The 21,520-nt window shown below is 43.8% G+C and overlaps 1 protein-coding gene across 4 annotated transcripts in view; it reads left to right on the top strand.

Moving 5' to 3' along the window:
• Positions 1–21,520, top strand: part of SLC4A10 (solute carrier family 4 member 10) — a 562,469-nt gene that overhangs the window by 487,395 nt on the left and 53,554 nt on the right. For all 4 annotated transcript variants that reach the window (XM_063933638.1, XM_063933637.1, XM_063933636.1 and 1 more), the window contains exons 16-19: positions 11,074–11,235; positions 11,670–11,783; positions 17,611–17,772; positions 20,833–21,084. In XM_063933638.1, coding sequence (XP_063789708.1) covers positions 11,074–11,235; positions 11,670–11,783; positions 17,611–17,772; positions 20,833–21,084 — 690 coding nt within the window. The remainder of the gene's footprint in view (positions 1–11,073; positions 11,236–11,669; positions 11,784–17,610; positions 17,773–20,832; positions 21,085–21,520) is intronic.

Genomic DNA, 21,520 nt, shown 5'->3' with positions numbered 1-21,520 from the left:
TACAGTCCGTTCATTTACTTTTCTCCTTTTCACGTGCCAGGCAACTGAGTCTTGAGTATACTTCAAAGCATGGGAATAATGTGTTCTAATAATATTTAGTTGTTTTTTCTATAGCAAGGTATACAGGCGGCACTCAGTTGTTATTTTTGATGCATTTGTGCATGAAGAAACTACTGTAAGAAAAATAAATCCATTAGAAGTAATGCAATATGCAAACAACTTCTGTGAATGGTAAAAACACAAAGATATAAGTATAATATCCAGCATTACGGAGCTGGTTTCAGGGTTGCACACAAGTCCATTTTGCTGAAGATCTTGTGGATGGATTTTTGCAATGCGGGTTCTCCACAGTTAGAGACTCCTATCCATTGTACTAGTACCACCTGAATGGCAATATTGCAGTATTACAGTATTCTCTTTATTTTGAAAAGTGGAGAGCAGTTCAGTAGAACAAAAGTTGCATCCAGAAATACAATGAATCCGAGTATAGTCCAATTAATGTTGCATGACATATTAGCCAGCTCAGTATAAAACAGCAGTATAGTCCACTTGAATTGTTATATTTTTATGAACATGCAAAACAAAAAACACTGATATTGTATTTGAATAGGAGTGGGGGGGGGGGGAAGGAAGGGAGACAGGGGACCAAATTGAGATAGGTAGAAAAATTGGGAACCCCAAAATGGTTGGGATGAGCACCTTCCATCCATATTGAGAAGTGGTAAGGCCAAACCTGCAGGGAAAGCAGCAAGTGAGTCTATACGGTACAAGGCAATTGTCTCTGAAAATGTTGGTACCAAGGGCTCCAAATTGCAGAGAATTTATCTACCAAGTCGTGAAGTAGGGCTGTAACATATTCCATTGAGGCTATGATCCAACCAGATTTTAATATTCACCGCTTGTAAGGTAGGGGCAGCGCGTTGTTTCCAGTTAGCCGCTATCAATAATTTGGCGGAATTGAATATGTGGTTGCATAATTTGCTCCCTGGTCTGGATATACGTTTCAGCGGTTTGCAAAGCAGTGCATGAAGTGGACTTTTATGGATAGAGAAGTTAAAGATTTTACCCAAGAGAGAAAAGATATTATTCCAATAAGGGTCAATCTCTGGGCAATCCCATCACATATGTAAAAATGAGCCCTTGGAACCACATTGTCTCCAACACAGATCTGAGCTTAGGGGGAAGATACTATGTATTCATACAGGAACCATGTACCACCTGTAGTAAACCTTATAAGCGTTCTCCTTAATATTCAAGTTTATAGAAGCTTTAGCGACCAACTCTCTGATTTCTGACCAATCCTTCTCCTCCATAGTCACGCCCAAACCGCATTCCCAGGCTAGTTCGAATGGCTCTTTGGAGGGGGGGGGGAGCAGGCCAGGAGAGAGTACAAAACTGATATGATGCTTTTACGGTCAGGGGTATAAAAACACATTATTTCAAAAGGAGTTGGGGATCTGAGTTTGCCAGGCTAACTTAGAGAGCGCACAAAGCTGGTAATCTGCATATAGTCAAAGTGTCTAGCATTTTGTATGCCATATTTCTCACATAGGGCTGAAATGTTAGTTGGGGCAAATTCCCCTGCGATGTATATAAACCTGGTTATACCCACTGTGACCCATGGGCGGCTATAGGATGCCGTACAAACCAAAGGAAAGTCGGAGTGACACCAAAGAGGTGCCAATTTAAAATTCTTATTGATGCTATCCCAAGTTTTTAGTACAGACTGAACACAAGGAGTGGTATTGACCGAGGCTGGTCTCATATGTGGAGGTAGCCATGGGAAAGAACTAACCTGGGGACAATTAATCAGATTATTTTCCAGAGACACCCACTTTTTGCACCCCTCTTGAGTGTGCCAAGCCACAATGTGGCTCAGTTGTGCAGCTTGGAAGTACCGTTCAAAGATAGGTAGGCCTAAGCCTCCATTAATCGAGGATTTAGCCAAACATCTACTGTGTCTAGGTGTTTTATTAGACCAGATAAATTGACTGCACAAAGATTGCACGGTGCAAAGATATGAGGAGGGAACAGTTATAGGAATGGTTTGAAATAGATATAGCAATCTCAGAAGAATAAACATTTTAATTGAATTTATTTTACCAAACCAGGAAATGCACAGGGGAGTCCATTTAGCTATATCCCGTTTAATGTTGTGCAAGAGAGGGATATAATTGGCTTTAAACAGCTGATCATAGTGTTTCGTGATTTGGATTCCGAGATACTTAATGGATGTAGGCTGCCAGACATAATCAAAGTTCTGCTCCAATAATTGCACTGAAGTGCGGGGAAGGTGAAAAGGTAGTGCTTTGGATTTAGTGCTATTTACTTTATGTCCCGATGAAGCACCATATAATGAAAGTTCAGCCTGTAAGTTAGGGAGAGATGATAGTGGAGACGAAAAAGAAAGCAGGACATCGTCCGCAAAAAATTAGAATTTGTATTGGGAACCCTGAACTGAAATCCCTTTAATATCAGGGTTCTGCCTAATATGAGTCTCAAGGGTTTCAATACTTAGGGCGTACAACAGAGGGGACAGAGGGCAGCCCTGTCTGGTGCTATTTCCCAAGCCGAAACAAGGGGAGGAGAGCCCTTTAGTGGAAACTATGGCTGCAGTGTTATGATACATAGCATGCAATGCAGACATATATCCACCGCATAGGCCGTAGGATCTCAACGTTTGGAACATAAAAGGCCTGGACAGGCGGTCAAAGGCCTTTTCAGCGTCCAATGACAACAGAACTGCAGGGGTATTATGTATGTTAATGTATGAGATTAAATTGATCCTACGCCTAGTATTGTCTAGGGCAGAGATTTTCAACCTTTTACAACTCGCGGCACACTGAACAAGGCACATTCAAATATAATGGTGATGCATGGTGCAGTTGCGAGTCCTAGGATGTAGTTGCGTGTCCTAGGTTGTCATGTCGCAGCTTCTCCATAGGTAACGCCTGAACCACATCTGAAAAACCCAGAAGAGCCCAACACTGCCTGGGCCCAAAATTAGAACTGGCTCTGCAACCACTAAACCCACTAGTATTGATCATTTCAGGGCCTCAGTAGCGGCTAAACACTGACGGGCCTGGTTGTGCTTCTATGGTGGCACACCTGGAGACTGCTTAGGGCACACTAGTGTGCCACGGCACAGTGGTTGAAAAACACTGGTCTAGGGCCTGTCTTATAGGGACAAATCCCACTTGATCTGGGTCGATCAGTTGTGTCAAGTATAAATTTTTTAAAAATGAGGGGGGCGGGGGAGAGATACATTGTGCCGAGCACTAGTCACATACTGTAGATAACCATATAAATATAAATAGAACAGGTTAATGGATGCCTTCACACTGTGGACCTGGACATCCACCCATAAAATGTAGAAACACAAACTATATAGATAATGAAGGCGCACGAAAAACTGTCGGCTGCTGATTTTATTTAAATAACAAAATTACAGTTTATTAAAAAAAACTAACTTTAGTAACAATAAAGTAATCTTTCATATGAATTAAAAAACACAACAGGAGAACATAGGTGTTAATAAACCTCCTCATGCAGTTTTAAGCAAATGGCTGTTAGTTCACTTTTCTTAATGCTGAACTTATTAATGTGCACATGCAATAGCAGTTAGTAAAATTGAAGGTGCTCAGTTCATTTTGCAATGATGTGATAAGTAATGGGTATATACTTCACCCTTCCTCCAGTTCGTAGGTCTAAGGAGCGCTCCTGTTAGATTGAAGTTCACAGTCCTGTATGCCTCCTAATACTTCCTTTAAGGTTGGGATCCCAGCGCTGGTAAAAAAAGAGAGGAGGCTGTGTGAACACACACAGGGCACACGCTGGGCAAGGTGCTGTTGTATTGTAGCCTGCATAGATAGCACACTGAGCGGCGGCTTGTGGGGGCCAGGGGATGTTCGTGGAGATCGCGTCTCTCTACTTCTGGGTTCGGTGCTTCCGACTTCCGGTAAGTGCGTTCCACCTGTCGTGCGTGTCATCTGACGCGCTTCTCCGTCCAATCAGATGGCGGAAGTATTAGGAGGCATACAGGACTGTGAACTTCAATCTAACAGGAGCACTCCTTGGAATTACGACCTTGAGGAAGGGTGAAGCATATACCCATTTATTATTTGAATCAAATCAACAGCCAACATTTTTTGTGCACCTTCATTATCTATATAGGTATAAATTGAGCCTAATAGCCAATATTTTCGCAAGTAGCTTTATGCCTGCATTGATTAGTGAAATAGGCCAGTAGTTCGTGCAACATGTGGGGTCTTTTCTGTTCTTAGGGAGCACAATGATTGCTGATTGTAAGGAATCTGCATGAAATCATTCACCTTTCACCACTTTATTAAAAACAGCATCCAAATGGGGAGCCAGCAAACCCGAGAAAGACTTGTAATAGGACATAGAGAAACCTATGGCTGGTGCCCTTGATTGTTTTTGAGTTTTCAGGGTGGACTGGAACTCTTCGAGGGAGATGGGGAGTTGAGGGCGTGTATGGCAGAGTCCGAGAGTTTAGGAAGGTTACTGGCATCCAGGTAGTTCTGAGCAATTTCAGAGGGCTTATTGGATCCCACAGCCGGGTCGTGGCAAGTTATAGAGAGATTTATAGTAAGTATAAAATGAATTATTGATAGAACCCGGGTCATAACTAAGGACAGTGTAATCATTCCTAAGAGCCAGGGTAGTTTGAGAGGTTCTTTTTGCTCTGAGTCTCGCTGCTAGGAGGGAGTCAGATTTATTACCTTTTTCCTAAAATTTTTGGTTGAGATATCTAAGGGATTTTTCCATGCATTCAGCTAGAAGGGACTGAAGTTCACCTCTAACACTCTGGATCAGGTTTAAAACATAGGGAGAATGGGATTGTTTATGTGTGCGTTCCAGCTGAGGTAATTGAGTCGTGAGAGAGGTGATCCTCTCGTTCTGTTGCTTTTTCCTATGGGATGCATATTTAATTATCACTAAGGACCACCTTGTGGTCTTCCCAAATTATAGGAAAGGAAACATCGTCCGTAACATTAACATCAAAATAGTCTTGCAATTGGGTTTTAATGTATTCCTTGAAGTGCGGGATACAAAGGAGGGTTTCATTCAACCTCCAAGAATGGCGGCCCTTATGGGAATCCATTGGATCAATAGAAGCCAAAACAATTGAATGGTCTGACCAGGCATTTGAAATAATGTCTACCTTCAGTAGTGTGTGTAGTAAGCTACTGCACCAAGCAATCATGTCTATAGGTGCATACGTACCATGGGGATTTGAAAAGAAGGTATAGTCTCTGGAGGATGGGTAGCGTGCCCGCCACGAGACGAATAGACCAGCCTCGGCCATGTGTCTCTTCAGGTTACCTGGGGGAATACGTTGAGAGTGCGGATGGGTTTGGCCACTTTTTTCTAAATCTGACGATATTATAGAATTGAAATCTCCACCCACCAGGAGGACACCTCTGCGTATGGATTGAATGTCTGCAAAAAAATTCTGAAAGAAGCCACTTTGGCCCCCTTTGAGAGCACATAAATTCACCAGGATCATAACCTGAGTGCCCAACTGACATACCAGTATTATGTAACGTACTTCGGCATCCAAGTTGGTGGAGAGGATTTGAATTGGGAATGTGGTTTGCAACATGATAGCTACTCCATTATTTTTTTGAGGGTGAGAGGAATACACTATGGTAGGGAAGCGTTTAGATTCCAACGATGGGTGGGAATGTTTTCTGAAATGTGTTTCATGAAGAAACACTATATCCCTATGATGAGTGTTAAGAATTCTAAATAGAAGGGAGAGTTTGTGGGGGTGTTCAATCCCTTAACAGTCAGAGAGAGTACATTAAAGGGCATAGTGATAGCTAGGTAGACTCACTTTACTACTACTTTACCCTGTGTGTGTGGGGGGGGGAGGGGTAGAGGCCTAAAAACAAATGATTGAAGCTGTTGAAGGGGATTTGAAAGAGGGAGGGGTGGGAGTGTGAACTAGTGGGTCCAATCGGGGGAACGGAGGCAGGTGAGCTTAGAGATACAAGCAAACCTAGAGGACATGGGAACTGGGAGTGCTATAAACAATCAATTACCAGAAAATCAGAGAGAGCTTACATGGGAGGGATAGCTCTCAATTTAATCCCAACTAATAGGGGTGGGTGGTGGCTTGGCCCTAGAAAGCCAGGAACTATCCACCCGGAACCAAAATACATTAGTTACTGTAAACATTACGCAATGGTAAACACAGATGAGAATAACATATCCAACAACACATCATGTAAAAAATAACATAATGACCATAATACAGGTGCAATTATTTAGTAAATCCAAACAGGAGAACAATGTGGAAAATATAAAAACTATGGAAGGTCCCACTTTGTAGCATTGCAATAGCTGTTGGACTATTACTAAACAACTGGGGGGTTGATGGTGATATATAAGTTCCGAGGCAAAGTAGGCTATAGTCACCTGAAGAAACACATAGTCCAGGACCCAAATTCTAAGAATAACATAAAGAAACAGTCAGAACAATATGGAGTGGGACCTCCCATTACCTGCTAGGCAATCCTCTTCAGGGCCATGTCGGGCTTCCCAAAGTGGGCCTGACTGCCGTCGGGGAAAGCTGAAGTCTGTTAAGAAGGTCAGACCCTTCCTAGGGTTGCTTACCGATACTGGAAGACCGTTCACGTCCACTATCAAACGGAATGGTAATCCCCCTTTGTATTTGTAGCCATTGTCACGGAAGACTCTGGTGATGTCGCGTAACTCCCTTTTCTTAAGAATAGTTGAAGGGGATAAATCTTGGAAGAATTGCAGTCTGGAGTCTTCAAACACTATGCGAGGCAGTAATCTACTGGAGTTGGATATCTGGACTTTTACTTTAAAGAAAGGAACTTCAACATCACATCTCTCAGAGGGTCACCCTCTTTGGGTTTCGGACAGAGGGCTCTATGAGCCCATTCAATATGTAGAGGTTGATCCTTAAGAGCAGGGACCAGTGTCTGAAAAATGTGCGACAGATACGGTTCTAAGTCGCGAGGTGTGACCGCTCAGGAATGTTCCAGATTCAGACATTACATCGTAGTTCCCTGTTTTCAAGATCTTCAGTCTTGTCCCTTAGAAATGCCACTTCCCGATACAGATAATTGACATCCTGAGAAAATTCCAGTAGACCTTTGGAGTTAGAGTTGACTTTAGATTCCAGTGCAGCGGTACGGTTAGAGAGAGAGGTCAAGTCGTTACGTAAATCTGCAAATAATTGCTGTAAGCTGGTAGTAAGAGTTTTGCTCAAGTCCGACATCATCTCCCGGGTATAATTTTTTGTAGCAAAAGAGTCACCAGAGGGCGCCTCTAGTCCTGGGAAGTTAGCCGGAGAAGCCGGGGAGAGTCAGGTGGTGGAGCGATGTTGGTCGTGGAAGGTGTTGCATAATTCTCTGTTGTGCATTCTTCTTCACCTTAGTGTTGTTTTTGGACATAGTGAGACTGGGGCAGAGCGAATGTAATGAACTAGCAAAACTGTGGAGGTTCCGGGTGTACAGTGGAGAGAGGGTCCAAACATATCCATGTCAAATAGTCTCCCTGCGATGGAGACCACTTTAGAATCAGAATCAGAATCAGAACCAGAATCAGCTTTACTGGCCAGGTATACTTACGTATACTAGGAATTTGTCTTCGGTTTGCTATACAACAGCCAAGTAGGTAACAGGTAAGCAGGTGTGTGTGTGTGTGGGGGGGGGGGGGCAAGTAAAGTCATACAGGTAGGTATACCGTAGGGACACAAGTTAGTTACATGTACGTCTAATCAGTCAATGTTCAGGAGTTCAGCAGGCGGACAGCTTGGGGAAAGAAACTTTTGAGGCTTCTGGTGGATCTGGCGGGGACAGCCCTGTAACGCCTGCCTGAAGGAAGCAAGTTAAACATGCTGTGGCCGGGGTGTAGCTGGTCATTTACTATCTTCATTGCCCGCTTTTTAGCTCTGGACAAGTATAGGTCCTGGACTGAGGGAAGGTCGGCCCCGATGATCTTCTCTGCGGTTCTGACCACCTTTTGGAGCCTGCATCTGTCCCTCGCGCTGGCGGAGCTGTACCATACGAGTATCGAGGAGCACAGTACCGACTCCACAATCGCGGAGTAGAAGAGGAGCAGGAGCTTCTGTGGGATGTTGAACTTCCTTAGTTGCCTGAGGAAGAACAACCTCTGCTGCGCTTTCCCAACAGTGGCGTCAGCGTTGGACCCCCATTTAAGGTCCCTGGAGATTGTGGTCCCTAGAAACTTGAAGGAGTCCACTAGCGATACCACACTCTTAGCAATCGTTAGCGGAGGTGCACTAGATGACTTCTTCCTGAAGTCCACTATCATCTCGACAGTTTTGAGGGGGTTGAGGTCAAGGTTGTTGTGGATGCACCACTGGGCCAGCCGGTCTACTTCCCGTCTATAGGCCGATTCGTCCCCATCCTTGATGAGGCCGATGACGGTGGTGTCATCAGCGAATTTGATGATCCTTACTGATTGCGCCTCTGAGGTACAGTCATTTGTGTACAGGGAGAAGAGCAGGGGTGAGAGGACACAGCCCTGAGGGGCCCCTGTACTAATTGACCGCGCTTGAGAGGTGAATTCCCCCGCTTTCACCACCTGTGTCCTATCTGTCAGGAAGTCTATTATCCAGGAACAGGTAGCTTCTGGGACCCCTAGGCGAAGTAATTTGGGGTGGAGGATGCTGGGGACGATTGTATTGAAGGCCGAGCTGAAATCGACAAACAGGATCCTCGCGTAGGTACCGGGAATGTCTAGGTGCTGTAGAATGTAGTGCAGGCCCAGGTTGACTGCATCCTCGACACACCGATTCGAGCGATAGGCGAACTGCAGGGGGTCCAGTTGGGGGCCAGTCACAGTTTTCAGGTGATTCAAAACCAGACGCTCGAACGTTTTCATGACCACAGACGTCAGTGCTATCGGCCTGTAGTCGTTCAGGTTCGTGATAGTGGGTTTCTTGGGGACCGGGACTATAGTAGACCTTTTGAGGCAGGAAGGGACTTTCTGTAGCTCCAGCGATTTATTGAAGATCTTGGTGAATATGGGGGCGAGCTGACCCGCACATGCTCTTAGGGCAGATGGTGACACTCCGTCAGGTCCCAGAGCTTTCCTGGTTTTGGTCCTTTTGAACAATGCCTCCACCTCTTCTTGGGTGACTTGCAGTGCCTGGGGTTGGCAGTCGGTGTTCGGGGCATCGTAGAGGTGATTGTTTGGGTTGCAGGGGACTTCTTTTGCGAACCTGCAATAAAAGTGGTTCAGTTCATCTGCAAGGTCTTGGTGCATGGCGGTGGACTTTGATGTTTTCCTATAGTTGGTTATGGATTGCATTCCTTTCCATACAGATACGGGGTCATTGGTGGAGAGATCGTTTGTCAGCTTGTCCGAGAACCGCTTTTTTGCTAGCCTGATTCCTTTAGTCAGAGAGTTCCTAGTACGGTTGTATAGTGCTCTGTCACCACTGCTATAGGCCTCCTCTTTGGCTCGACGAAGTTGCCTGAGCTGGGCATTAAACCAGGGCTTGTTGTTGTTGTAAATGCGGTAAATCTCGGTAGGTACACACATGTCCTCACAGTAGCTGATGTAGGATGTGACAGTGTCTGTCAAGTCATTCAGGTCGGTTGCCGAGGCTTCAAAGACCCCCCATTCCGTGCAGTCAAAGCAGGCCTGGAGCTTCATCTTGGCCTCATTGGTCCATTTCTTCACAGTCTTAATGACAGGCTTAACTGCTCTCAGCTTCTGTGTATAGGTAGGGAGTAGGTGGACGAGGCAGTGGTCAGATAGGCCGAGTGCAGCACGCGGGATAGACCGGAAGGCAGACTTGAGGGTAGTGTAGCAGTGATCAAGGGTGCGCCCTTCCCTAGTGGGACACGTGACTTGTTGTTTGTACTTAGGTAGCTCCTTGCTCAGGTTAGTTCTGTTGAAGTCACCCAGTACTATAAGCAGAGAGTCTGGGTGTTTTTGTTCTATGTCGGATATACATATGGCCAGGTGGTGCAGGACACAGGGAACACTGTGCTGCACTCGGAGACTGTTAAGTAAGTCCCCTCCGCAGCTGAAGTGTTAGGAGCCCAGCAGGATGGGGGATCAGTCTAAATCCCAGTTACCGTAATCCCGAGACCGTCAGGGAAGCCCCGGGTCAGAGTTGTGCTGTCCGAAAACTGGGTCACGGATGCAAATTCCATCTTGCAGGGAGCCAGGAGGAAACTGTAGGAATGCCCGTACAGGCCACAAAGGGGTGCTCCAGGGGTGAGTAATATCAGGGAATCTGCAGTAAAGGCAGACAGGTAGATGATCAGTCACAAAATGTAGGTGCTGGAGCACACACTGGGGAGAGAGCAATGCCCCACTCCAGTGTTTATAGTGTAAAATAAAAATGGAAGGGTTCCACACAGATCTGTCTCTAACTTCCCAATTAAGTGCGGTATGCTAGGGAGAATAAATTCAGGGAGGAACGGAGATGCTAATCAGGGTTTTGGTGCCAACTGACCGTGGAGCTGACCTGCGTATGGTATCCGCCTGTATTGGGTGCAGCGGCAGGAAGAGCACTGGAAGCGCGGCGCCGCTTCTCCTCCAGGTTTCACCTGCCAGATCCTGGTCACTCAGCCACCAGTCACTAACAGCGGAGGGGAGCACAGGAACAGCCCCAGTCAGACGCAGGGGAATCCTCTGGTCCCGGTGAGCAAGATCAGAGCTCCGCCGAATGGAGCTTCGCGGCGGGCAGGCAGTGATAATTTAGCCTGCGTCTGCAAGCTCCGGTGTAGGCCGCAATCTGCAGAGGCCAAGACAACGGCTCCGCAACCACACTCCAGGATGCCTGGGGACACACAGAGGTAACGAGGGGTTAGAGGTAGGCAGCAAAAGCAGCTTGGGCAGTATAAAGAGCTATTAGAAGCAGGAGCTCTTTCTGTATACGTCCTGCTCCTTCTCCAGCCAGGCCACCCCCGCAGTATTAAAGTACTGTATATCTAACAAGTGATTCCACATCTCATGTCAGTTTTGTATTACATATGTCTAAACTTTACAATTTTTACAGTCTCTGCTTAATGGTGTCTTTTGCATCAATAGGCATGCAAGGAATATAAAGGTGTTTTTGTGGGCAGTGCCTGTGGACATGAAGGCCCGTACGTTCCTGATGTTCTGTTCTGGTCTATTATCTTATTCTTTTCAACTGTCACATTGTCATCAACCCTGAAACAATTCAAGACTAGCCGTTATTTTCCAACTAAGGTAACAATTCAACTTGTCACAAAAGTAAAATATCTCCGACTCCTACAATAAACACATAATTTAGACTAATTACCATAATATTTATGCTCTTTTTATCATATGTAATTATTTGATATTTCTTGGTTATATTACTTAATGTTGACATTTTTATTATTTGTTTAATTTGTTAGTTTGCATTTCCCAGAATGTTTTGTTTGGGAATAGAGCTGGAGTATGCCGAGTCGCCGACCAAGTCATCCTGCTGTGTGATGTTACTGGGGTTGGACCAAAACCAATTTCACCAGAAAAACTTACATAATATATCAGCAAAATGCAAATGGGGCATTTTTGATGTTGTCAAATTTCTACAAGATTGTAATGTGTATTACTTAAATAAAGTCTCTCTGTATTGAATATTGTACAATATTTTTATCTTTGTTTTGTTCCATGTTTAGGTTCGTTCAATCATTAGTGACTTTGCTGTGTTCCTTACTATAATGTCTATGGTTCTATTAGATTATTGTATTGGAATCCCGTCTCCAAAGCTTCAGGTTCCAAGTGATTTTAAGGTAATAACTATAATATTTTTCTTAATCAGTCATTTACTATAGCCAACTCTATAAACATTACAGATGACAAGTGTTTTACTAACACATTCAAATTCAGATTAAAGTATGGGTTCCTTTGAATGCTATCCTCATGTTCTTGTGATGTGTCCCTTTGGGCTGAAGCTACTCTTTGTATATTAAAAACATGTTTTCTGATTTTCCATTATGAGAAAAGGTCCAATGCTCTGATGTGTTTGCTCTGAAGGTTGATGTGAGATTGTCTAGTCATGTGACCATTACGACTGTAATATCATAATTTATAAAGAGTTTTACAGTGAGGGAGTAGCTCAGAGTGCCCAATTCTTGGTGAAAGCATTAATTTAAGAATGTAAATTAATTTTTATCTTCAGGGTGTGCACTGCTATATACATAAAAACATTAATATGCATAAATGTCACTGTATGCAGGTGATATCATATCAATTTGATTTTATAATAAATTACTCTGAAAACACTTCAGGAAATTATTCATCTAGTTGAATGTAGTTTATAAGATATTATAAAAAAAATCCCTGTGGATATATAAAGATTGAACATGATTAATCTTTAAGTAGAGATAATGGGAAATGCTGCTGATGTTTAATACTGTATTTCATTATGTGTCAGTACCTCCACTATTCTAAAAAAAAATATTATTTCAAAATATAGCATCCTCTTTGTAGTTATAACTGAATTATGAAATTTTTGGTCTATTAAAATGCTTAACAATAGCAAAAATTAATTTATCTGTAAGAATATCCCCTAATTCACAAGCAGAAGATAACGGCACTTTATACTGATAAAAGAGGTGCGGTCTGTTTAGCTTTGTATGATCCCAATGCACTTAGCTTGCCTACTCTTTTGGAATGTATGGAACCCCAGGAGAGACAACCGTCCATATACATATATATATATATATATATATATATATTGCAAGGTAGTTGATTACCAGTAATGTGCTATTAGTTTAATTACTCTTGGGAATCTTTAAGTATGAAAACTCTTAGGTTCACTTTTACCAGGACCTTTAGAGAGTAGTTCGGCAGCTAAACCCAGAGAATGGTCCCCTGCCAGGGGGGCCTGTGGTAGATAGATAAAGGAAAGATTACTCAAGGGGCGCCTAGTCTTATTAATTTAATCCTTTTTAGTGGCATTTAGAACTTTGTAGCAGTGATAGAAATGACAGTTCTGTACTTTAAATCTTATTCATTGAGTACAATCAAATATGAACATTCCATAAAAACATATAGCAATTTATTAAAAAGTTTTTACACATTCATAGCAATAAAACAATACAATTGGGATGAAAATTTCCCTCACTCAATCTGGTTAATATAGTGTGATTCTTTTAGAACAAAGAGTTTCCTGTACGGATGTAACTAACGCGTTTCATCAGCAATGACTTCATCAGGGGTGTTCTAAGTTGTCTGTAAAGGTCTTATGTAGATCTTCCAGTGGTGTAAGGTCCCTCAACAATTGGTTACTCTATAAGCCTGTTCAATTAGGAATAAAACTTCCTTTATAGAAAATTATGCAGTGGATATTCCAGCTTTATACATTTTATTAGTCGTATTTAGATTTTAATGGTAGCCATTTTGTAGTGACTGATAATTCAAAAGGAATCCTTTCACCATTTGTAGTAGTGCTTGTAGATATTTTAATTTGTGACTTTATAAGTAAAAAAAGTCCCAAATTAGAGTCCACTTTTCTTCCTTTTTAAGAGATTTCCTCTCTCCTGGTCTGAGCTGTCCCAGAGTCTGGAATGCAATATATATATATATATATATATATATATGCTGAAAAAATTGAAGAAGCAGGGAGCGCCAATAGTGCATTAAAAGAGTAAAGATATTTTATTTAAAAAATCCAACTTGGTAACAAGTGAAACCCGTTCCATAAAAGGCGGTCAAACCACCGCTCGTATAACCGGCATAAGATTTACCCCACTGTGTAAAGCAGCATTCTTTAATTCCAAATCCAAATGTCAGACCACGCCCATACGCGTTTCGTCATTCGACTTCGTCAGTAGGCCTGGTCTTTTCTGTTATTCACAGTGATTCTATCAATCCTCCCAACAGGGTGTCAGCGCTCACGACGCCTGTGGCTGACACCCTGTTGGGAGGATTGATAGAATCACTGTGAATAACAGAAAAGACCAGGCCTACTGACGAAGTCGAATGACGAAACGCGTATGGGCGTGGTCTGACATTTGGATTTGGAATTAAAGAATGCTGCTTTACACAGTGGGGTAAATCTTATGCCGGTTATACGAGCGGTGGTTTGACCACCTTTTATGGTACGGGTTTCACTTGTTACCAAGTTGGATTTTTTAAATAAAATATCTTTACTCTTTTAATGCACTATTGGCGCTCCCTGCTTCTTCAATTTTTTCAGCAGGTTTACTACCCGTCCGTGATCGGGTATTGTTGGGGAAGTGACAGCTGGAAATCCTAGAAGTGCACACTGACAAGAGTCGTCCATCAAATGCTATTGCCAGTCAGTGGATTTGAGGAATAGAGGGGCAGATGTATTAACCTGGAGAAGGCATAAGGAAGTGATAAACCAGTGATATGTGCAAGGTGATAAAGGCACCAGCCAATCAGATCCTAACTATTAATTTACATACTGGAGCTGATTGGCTGGTGCCTTTATCACCTTGCACATATCACTGGTTTATCACTTCCTTATGCCTTCTCCAGGTTAATACATCTACCCCATTGTCCCTAGTTCATCCTTGGACTTATAGTTCCACGGGACTCTCTATATATTAGAAAAACTTTCATTTTGTGATTTGCGCTCATACTATTTGTTTTTACATATATATATATATATATATATATATATATATTTTAGATATTGTATTGTCCAGACGGTATACGTTCAAGATACCGGCTGTCGGGATCCCGGCAGTCGAAATCCCAACACTGGGATTCCGGCACCTGTCATAAGACTAACGCTGGAATCTAGAACAGGTCAGGATCCAGAAGAGCTGTGGGCGGGAATGGCGGGGGGCTGGTAGGTTTAGGCACTAAGGGGGAGATTAGGATTAGGCACTAAGGGGAGGTTAGAGTTAGGCTGCGGTAAGGGAAGGTTAGGATTAGGGGTGTAGGGGGGGTTTGAATGCTTACCTCACCCCTGTCGGGAACGTGACCATCGGGCGTCAGTATTGTGGGCGCTGGCATCCCGTCTGCTGGAATCACATACCGATCCCACTCAGACAGTACAAACTGATAATTTTGTAATTGCACTTTGTACAATCTGGTACATGCATTTTGTACAATCTGGTACTTGCACTTTGTACAATCTTGACAAAGGTCTGTTAACAGACCGAAATGTTGACCTTTTCTATGTGATGCCGATGTGACCCTATTAAAGTGGTGTCTTCTTTATGACCTAGGCCTTGGTGAGTGCACTTATTTATTATTTTGAATATGTTAAATTGAATCTGTCTGCCAATTATAAACTGAAATTATATATATATATATAGTTACTCCTCCTGCTCACCTAACACGATGGGTGCTGGTGCCGCTGGAAGGTGCTGGGTGCCCGCTGAGATTGTGTTACCAGCGAGCGCCCGGCCCTCTTTCCACAGCGGGCAGCCGGAGACAGGAGCTCACTACTGAGCTCCGGCTTCCGGCTCTGTCAGTGTGTGCTATGGGAGAGACGTCTCTCCCATAGTGCAGAGGAGCGGGCGCCGGAAGGACTGCTGCAGTCAGACATGGGAGCGGGGCACGGTGAGTATGGTGTTTTTTTTTTTTTTTTTCCTATGTGTAGCGGCGCATCTACTGTGGGGCATTACTACTTGGGGGCTTTACTACTGGGATCCCAGCAGTTGAAATACAGATGCAGGAATCCCAAATGATGGCATAAAATGGCGTCAATAATCCTGATTGAGGTCGGGATCCTAGCATCAAAGCACTAATGCTCGGAATCATGAACATTGTTATAGCGGGAGGCAATTGCTTCCTGCCGTGGTTGGTGGGGGGTTAGGTTTAGGCATTAGAAGGGGGGCTAGGTTTAGGGCGCAGGGACCGGAAGGTTATGGTTAGGTACATGGGGGGTGGGGTTCTCGGGATTCTGATGGTCAGGATACCACTGTCGGTATTCTGACCGCCGGCATCCCGTTTATTGGGATATCATACTGAATCCAATTAACTACATGTAAAGTGAATGAACAGAGGAGAGATTAAAATCAAATCAATATCTAGGGGTAAATTTACTAAATTGGGAGTTTTATTTAAGATGGGATGTTGCCCATAGCAACCAATCAGATTCCAGGTATTATCTTCTAGAAGGTGCTAGATAAGTGAGAAGTAGAATCTGATTAGTTGCTATGGGCAACATCCCATCTTAAATAGAACTCCCATCTTAGTAAATTTACCCGCTAGTGTGACCACCCTTTGCCTTCCAAACAGCATAATTTCTTCTTGGTACACTTGCACAGTTTTTGAAGGAACTCAACAGGGAGATTGTTCCAACCATAACGGAGAGCTAACCACAGATCTTCTGTGTATGTAGGCTTGCTCAAATCCTTCTATCTTTTCATGTAATCCCAGACAGTCCTGATAATGTTGAGATCAGAGTTCTGTATGTGGTCATATCATCACTTTCAGGACTCTTTGTTTTTCCTTACACTGAAGATATTTCTTAATGACATTGGCTGTATTACAATATAGGAACAAGGGTGCAGGTGCACCATACCTCATTGAAAATATAACAACCATCATATTCAAGGTTCATGGCAAATATTGGCCAGTATATGAGTCTGCCCACCTACTTCACAGTGACCTCGTCGGACAGGACCCTAACATTATAGGGGTTCGCCTCTGGGGTGCAGAGCACACCCAAAATACCCCAGCCAAACCACCCCAGGGCATCACACAGATAAGGTATAGAAGTGAGAAATCAGTGTTAGGAAAATGAAAGAGGCTGTTGAGTGTTAGAAAGAGGACAGCAGTAAGGACAGAGTGTTAGGAGGAGAGGTTAGCTGATCAGCGTTACAAGTGTAAAAGATGTGTGAGAAATGCTACATGAATATAAAACAAACACAGGGTGATATAGGTGTTAATAAATGTAAGGTAGTGATGCCCCAAAGTGGCCCAGCCAGAGCAATCCAAGGAGCCCCATGCCCCAAAAGTTCACCCCCAAACTAACTTTCTATATAATTGAAAGGATCTTACCTATGGCTTTTGTGCAGTCAGCATGTGCTAATTCCCTGTTTAAAATCCTGAGAGGCAGTGGGTGGGGTGTTTATCCAGAATAAGAGCGTCCCAAGCCCTCGGGTGTGTATGCACACACATAATATAGTCGTGTATGGTACACCTGCACCATTGTTCCTATATTGTAGTACTAAGTCCCAGCAAGGTAGCACATACCATTATAAGAAGCTAAGGTGTGCAGTCCAGGCCCCCTCTCCACATTGGCTGTATGTCTGGGGTCGTTGTTCTGCTGCAGAATACATTTAAAAACCAATAAGACACCTCTCTGATGGTATTGCATGATGGATAAGTACCTGCCTGTATATACATATATAAAATAGTAATTTACTGCTAGAGCATCTTATTACAGTTGTTCATTCCTAGACCTTCTCCTGACCATCTTTTTTGTTCTCTGCTCTATAGAATGACCCATAAATTCAAAAACACAGTGTCAGCTGCTGTGAAATGGGCAAGGAAGTAGTGTTTGACAATAGAAACCTACAGCCATGGCCTTAATTTTGCTCCATCTTAATATTTGAAAACATGTTTGCTGATGACAATACATACAGTATACTGACTGCCAAATAATAATGTTTCTTTTTGCTTTTGCAGCCTACCAGAGATGATCGTGGCTGGATTGTTAGTCCGTTGGGACCAAACCCATGGTGGACAGTGCTTGCTGCTATCATTCCTTCCCTGCTGTGTACCATTCTGATCTTTATGGATCAGCAAATCACAGCTGTTATTATTAATAGGAAAGAACACAAATTAAAGGTACAAGTTGAAAATGTCTTAACTGTTCTTTTTTCATTTATTTATATTAGTTTACATAGAAATAAAAAGTGACTACTTAAGCTATTTAAATTTACCCCAGAGGTACCACACTGAGATGGCCATTTACATGGACACTTCTTAAGTCAGTGGTTTACCCCTGTTGATGTTCCAATCATGACATTGACAAGTGCTTCAATGGACATCTACTTATAGAATTGTTGATTTGTCCCCTTAAGGGCTCATTAGTGTCAGACAGAAGTCTTCTGCTCAGCAAGTAAACCACTATAGAGACAATGGTCCTGATCCGGAGGTGCAAGCAGATTCTGTAGCGACTGTGATTCCATACACAGCAGTTCAGCAAAACCCTCTAATTTTGCAGCAATGGTTAGGTTTAGTTTTGCCCACTGCCAGCGTCTCTAATCTGCCACTTACATACAAAGATGCACCATCGGATGCACATCAGTCACACCATCGCTCATCTGAATGTCCATTGGAAGTAAGCCATCTGAGCCAATGCAACTGCTGTGAGGAAATGAGAAATCTGTGAAAATGAATATAATTGCCTCATTTCCCACATCAATAAAACCTGTTGGATATTTCCTTTTTATCCACATGTCTCCCTATATAACTATCTATATTCAGTTTGTGTGGTTGTTCATTCCCCATAGCATGTCCCTGCTCACCACTAATATTGTGTTTGAGCCTGCTTAATATTGGTAATATATTCAATTGTGTTATCTGTTACACTTTAGGTAATGTATTCATGTTAGCCATAGTTTTCTATCATTCACTTGCACCACAGTGGACATGTAAGGGGGGGTACAACATTGCTCCGGGTGTAGGGGTGCGCTGTCCCGCGCGTCGCTATCACTGGTGCTAGATTGGCCTGCATGCAGGCACAGTCTAGCAGGTCGCTCATTTCACCCCCCCCCCCCCCGTATCCGCTCCCCCCCTCGCTCAGCACATTGCGCTGTGCTGAGCGGGGGGAGAGATGTGTGCTGAGTGGTCTGTGCTAGACCGCTCAGCACACATCTCTGGGGAAATCTCACCATCAGTACGGCCCCTAAGGCCAGTACTGATGGGAGAGATGTGTGCTGAGCGATCTTAACACACACAGCTCCGCACACATCTCTCCCCCCGCTCAGCACAGCGCAATGTGCAGAGCGAGGGGGGACGACAACGGGGGGGCGCTCACTTCACACAGTGCTAAAGTGAACGACCCGCTAGGCTCAATCTAGCACCGGCAATAGCGATGCGCGGGGTCGCGCATCGCTATCGCTGAGGGGCATACGCACAACAGATCCGTGCTTAAAATCTAAGCAATCTAGTCAGATTGCTTAGATTTTATACACGGATCTCTCCGTGTGTACCCCCCATTTAAGGTACCATTGTCCCTTTTGTTTATCCCTATAGTCTGACAGTAAGCTGGCCAGACAGGGTGGCTGTCTGGCTGATGTAATTTCCTTGATTAGAATGTGTATTGTATTCCAATACCTTAAAATCCTAAAACAAAGAAGAAAGTAAAACAAACACTGCAATCTGAGGCATCAGCATATATCCAGAGAGCTGAGGGAGATTTTCGGCTCCAAGACTAAAGGGCCGTATTCACTGGCAGATGTGGGAGAGATGTGTTCTGAGCGTGTGGGGAGGGGGTGGGGAAGGGAATGGGGGGGCGCTCATTTCACCCAGCGGGTGAAATGTGCGACCTGCTAGATTGAGCCTGCATGCAGGCCAATCTAGCACCAGCAATAGCGATGCGCGGGGCGACACATCGCTATCACTGTGGGGGGTACACACGAAGCGATCATGCTTAAAATCTAAGCGATCTAGTCAGATTGCTTAGATTATCGCTCCGTGAGTACCCCCCTTAAGAAGTGATATTGGGGGTAATTCCAAGTTGATCGCAGCAGGAAATTTTTTAGCAGTTGGGCAAAACCATGTGCACTGCAGGGGAGGCAGATATAACATGTGCAGAGAGAGTTAGATTTGGGTGGGTTATTTTGTTTCTGTGCAGGGTAAATACTGGCTGCTTTATTTTTACACTGCAATTTAGATTGCATATTGAACTCACCACACCCAAATCTCTCTCTCTCTCTGCACATGTTATATCTGCCTCCCCTGCACTGCACATGGTTTTGCCCAACTGCTAAAAAATGTCCTGCTACGATCAACTTGGAATTACCCTCATTATGTCAAGAGTTTGTGGTGGGAATTGCTGCGTGGAATTGGATTACAGAAGTGTGATGAGCTGTTAATAACCCATTCTAATAAACCGCTTTTGGTTTTTATCTACCATCGTACGTGATTTGGAATCCTGTATCTTCACAGCTGCATACATAGATACAGTTGCAGGCTGAGACATGCTCTTCAAATGGTCACGACATGCCTGCACTTGACTTATCACCCCCCATTACCTCCCACAAATGCTCACTGACTGTCTATCACTCGGTGTCCAAATTCTCACTATGACCGCCATTGTTACTCAAACTGGGATATGCACAGTATGGCTCTGATGGGTGGTCTTCAGGTTGCTGAATGTCGGGATCCCGGTGCACAGTATACCGGCGCCGGAATCCGGACACCCGGCATACCGACACATATTCTCCCTCGTGGGGGTCCACGACCCCCCTGGAGGGAGAATAAATAGCGTGGCGCGCTTAGCGCGCCACCGTACCCGCAGCATGGCGAGCGCAGTGAGCCTACAAGGGGCTCATTTGCGCTCACCACGCTGTCGGTATGCCGGCGGTCAGGCTCCCGGCGCCGGTATTCTGGTCGCCGGGAGCCCGGCCGCCGGCATACCATACTACACCCGGCTCTGATGCATGTGCAGTACAAAAAAAGCTCCCAAATCTGCAAACACCAGCATTATGTCCACCTCTGGATCAGGCCCTATGTATATATGAAAGACTTGGCAAAAGAGCCTATCGGTATGTAAGGCTGTCTTAGCACTTACCTGTAGATATCTAAACACTCAGTTGGTAATCAACACTGTGAAAGGAAGGAAGTGACTTACACCCCATCATTTTCACCTGACCATTCAATATTTGTTATTTGTTGCAGAAAGGCTGTGGCTACCATCTCGATCTGCTCATGGTTGGACTTATGCTTGGTGTATGCTCTGTGATGGGCCTTCCGTGGTTTGTGGCTGCCACTGTCCTCTCTATCACCCATGTAAACAGTCTCAAACTGGAGTCTGAGTGTTCTGCTCCAGGAGAACAGCCAAAATTTCTAGGAATCCGTGAACAACGGGTTACAGGACTCATGATATTTGTTCTTATGGGGTCATCTGTCTTTATGACAAGGGTTCTTCAGGTGTGTAACATTTTTATAAAATTAATTCCATTTTTGAATGACTGTCAAATAGGATAACCTGGCTTTGAAGTTTGTTGTATTTTGCCAATTAAAAAAATAACGTTTTTTTTACTGTATAATGTTTTGACTCTCTAAGCAAAATGAAAATTTCCATGGTTGTAAACCAGTACAAGTGACTTTATATAGGCGTAGATTAAGATTTAAAGGAGAGAGAGATAAAGTACCAACCAATCAGCTCCTGTCATTTTCAAACATAGCCTTTAAAGTCACAGAGGCTAAATTGTTGCTACTTTATCTCTCTCCAAGCTTTGATAAGTCTTCCCCTAAATCACTGAACCTTTAAACAAGATGGTGGTCAGATGGCCATGCCATAGCCACTTTATATACAGTAAGTAATTGCCTTAATTAGCCTTTTAGTTAATAAGGAATTTAATAT

Source organism: Pseudophryne corroboree, chromosome 7 (assembly GCF_028390025.1).
Source record: "Pseudophryne corroboree isolate aPseCor3 chromosome 7, aPseCor3.hap2, whole genome shotgun sequence".
Taxonomy (NCBI): Eukaryota; Metazoa; Chordata; class Amphibia; order Anura; family Myobatrachidae; genus Pseudophryne; species Pseudophryne corroboree.
The sequence above is the reverse complement of the archived record's forward strand: the minus strand, read 5'-3'. Positions and strand labels throughout refer to the sequence as shown.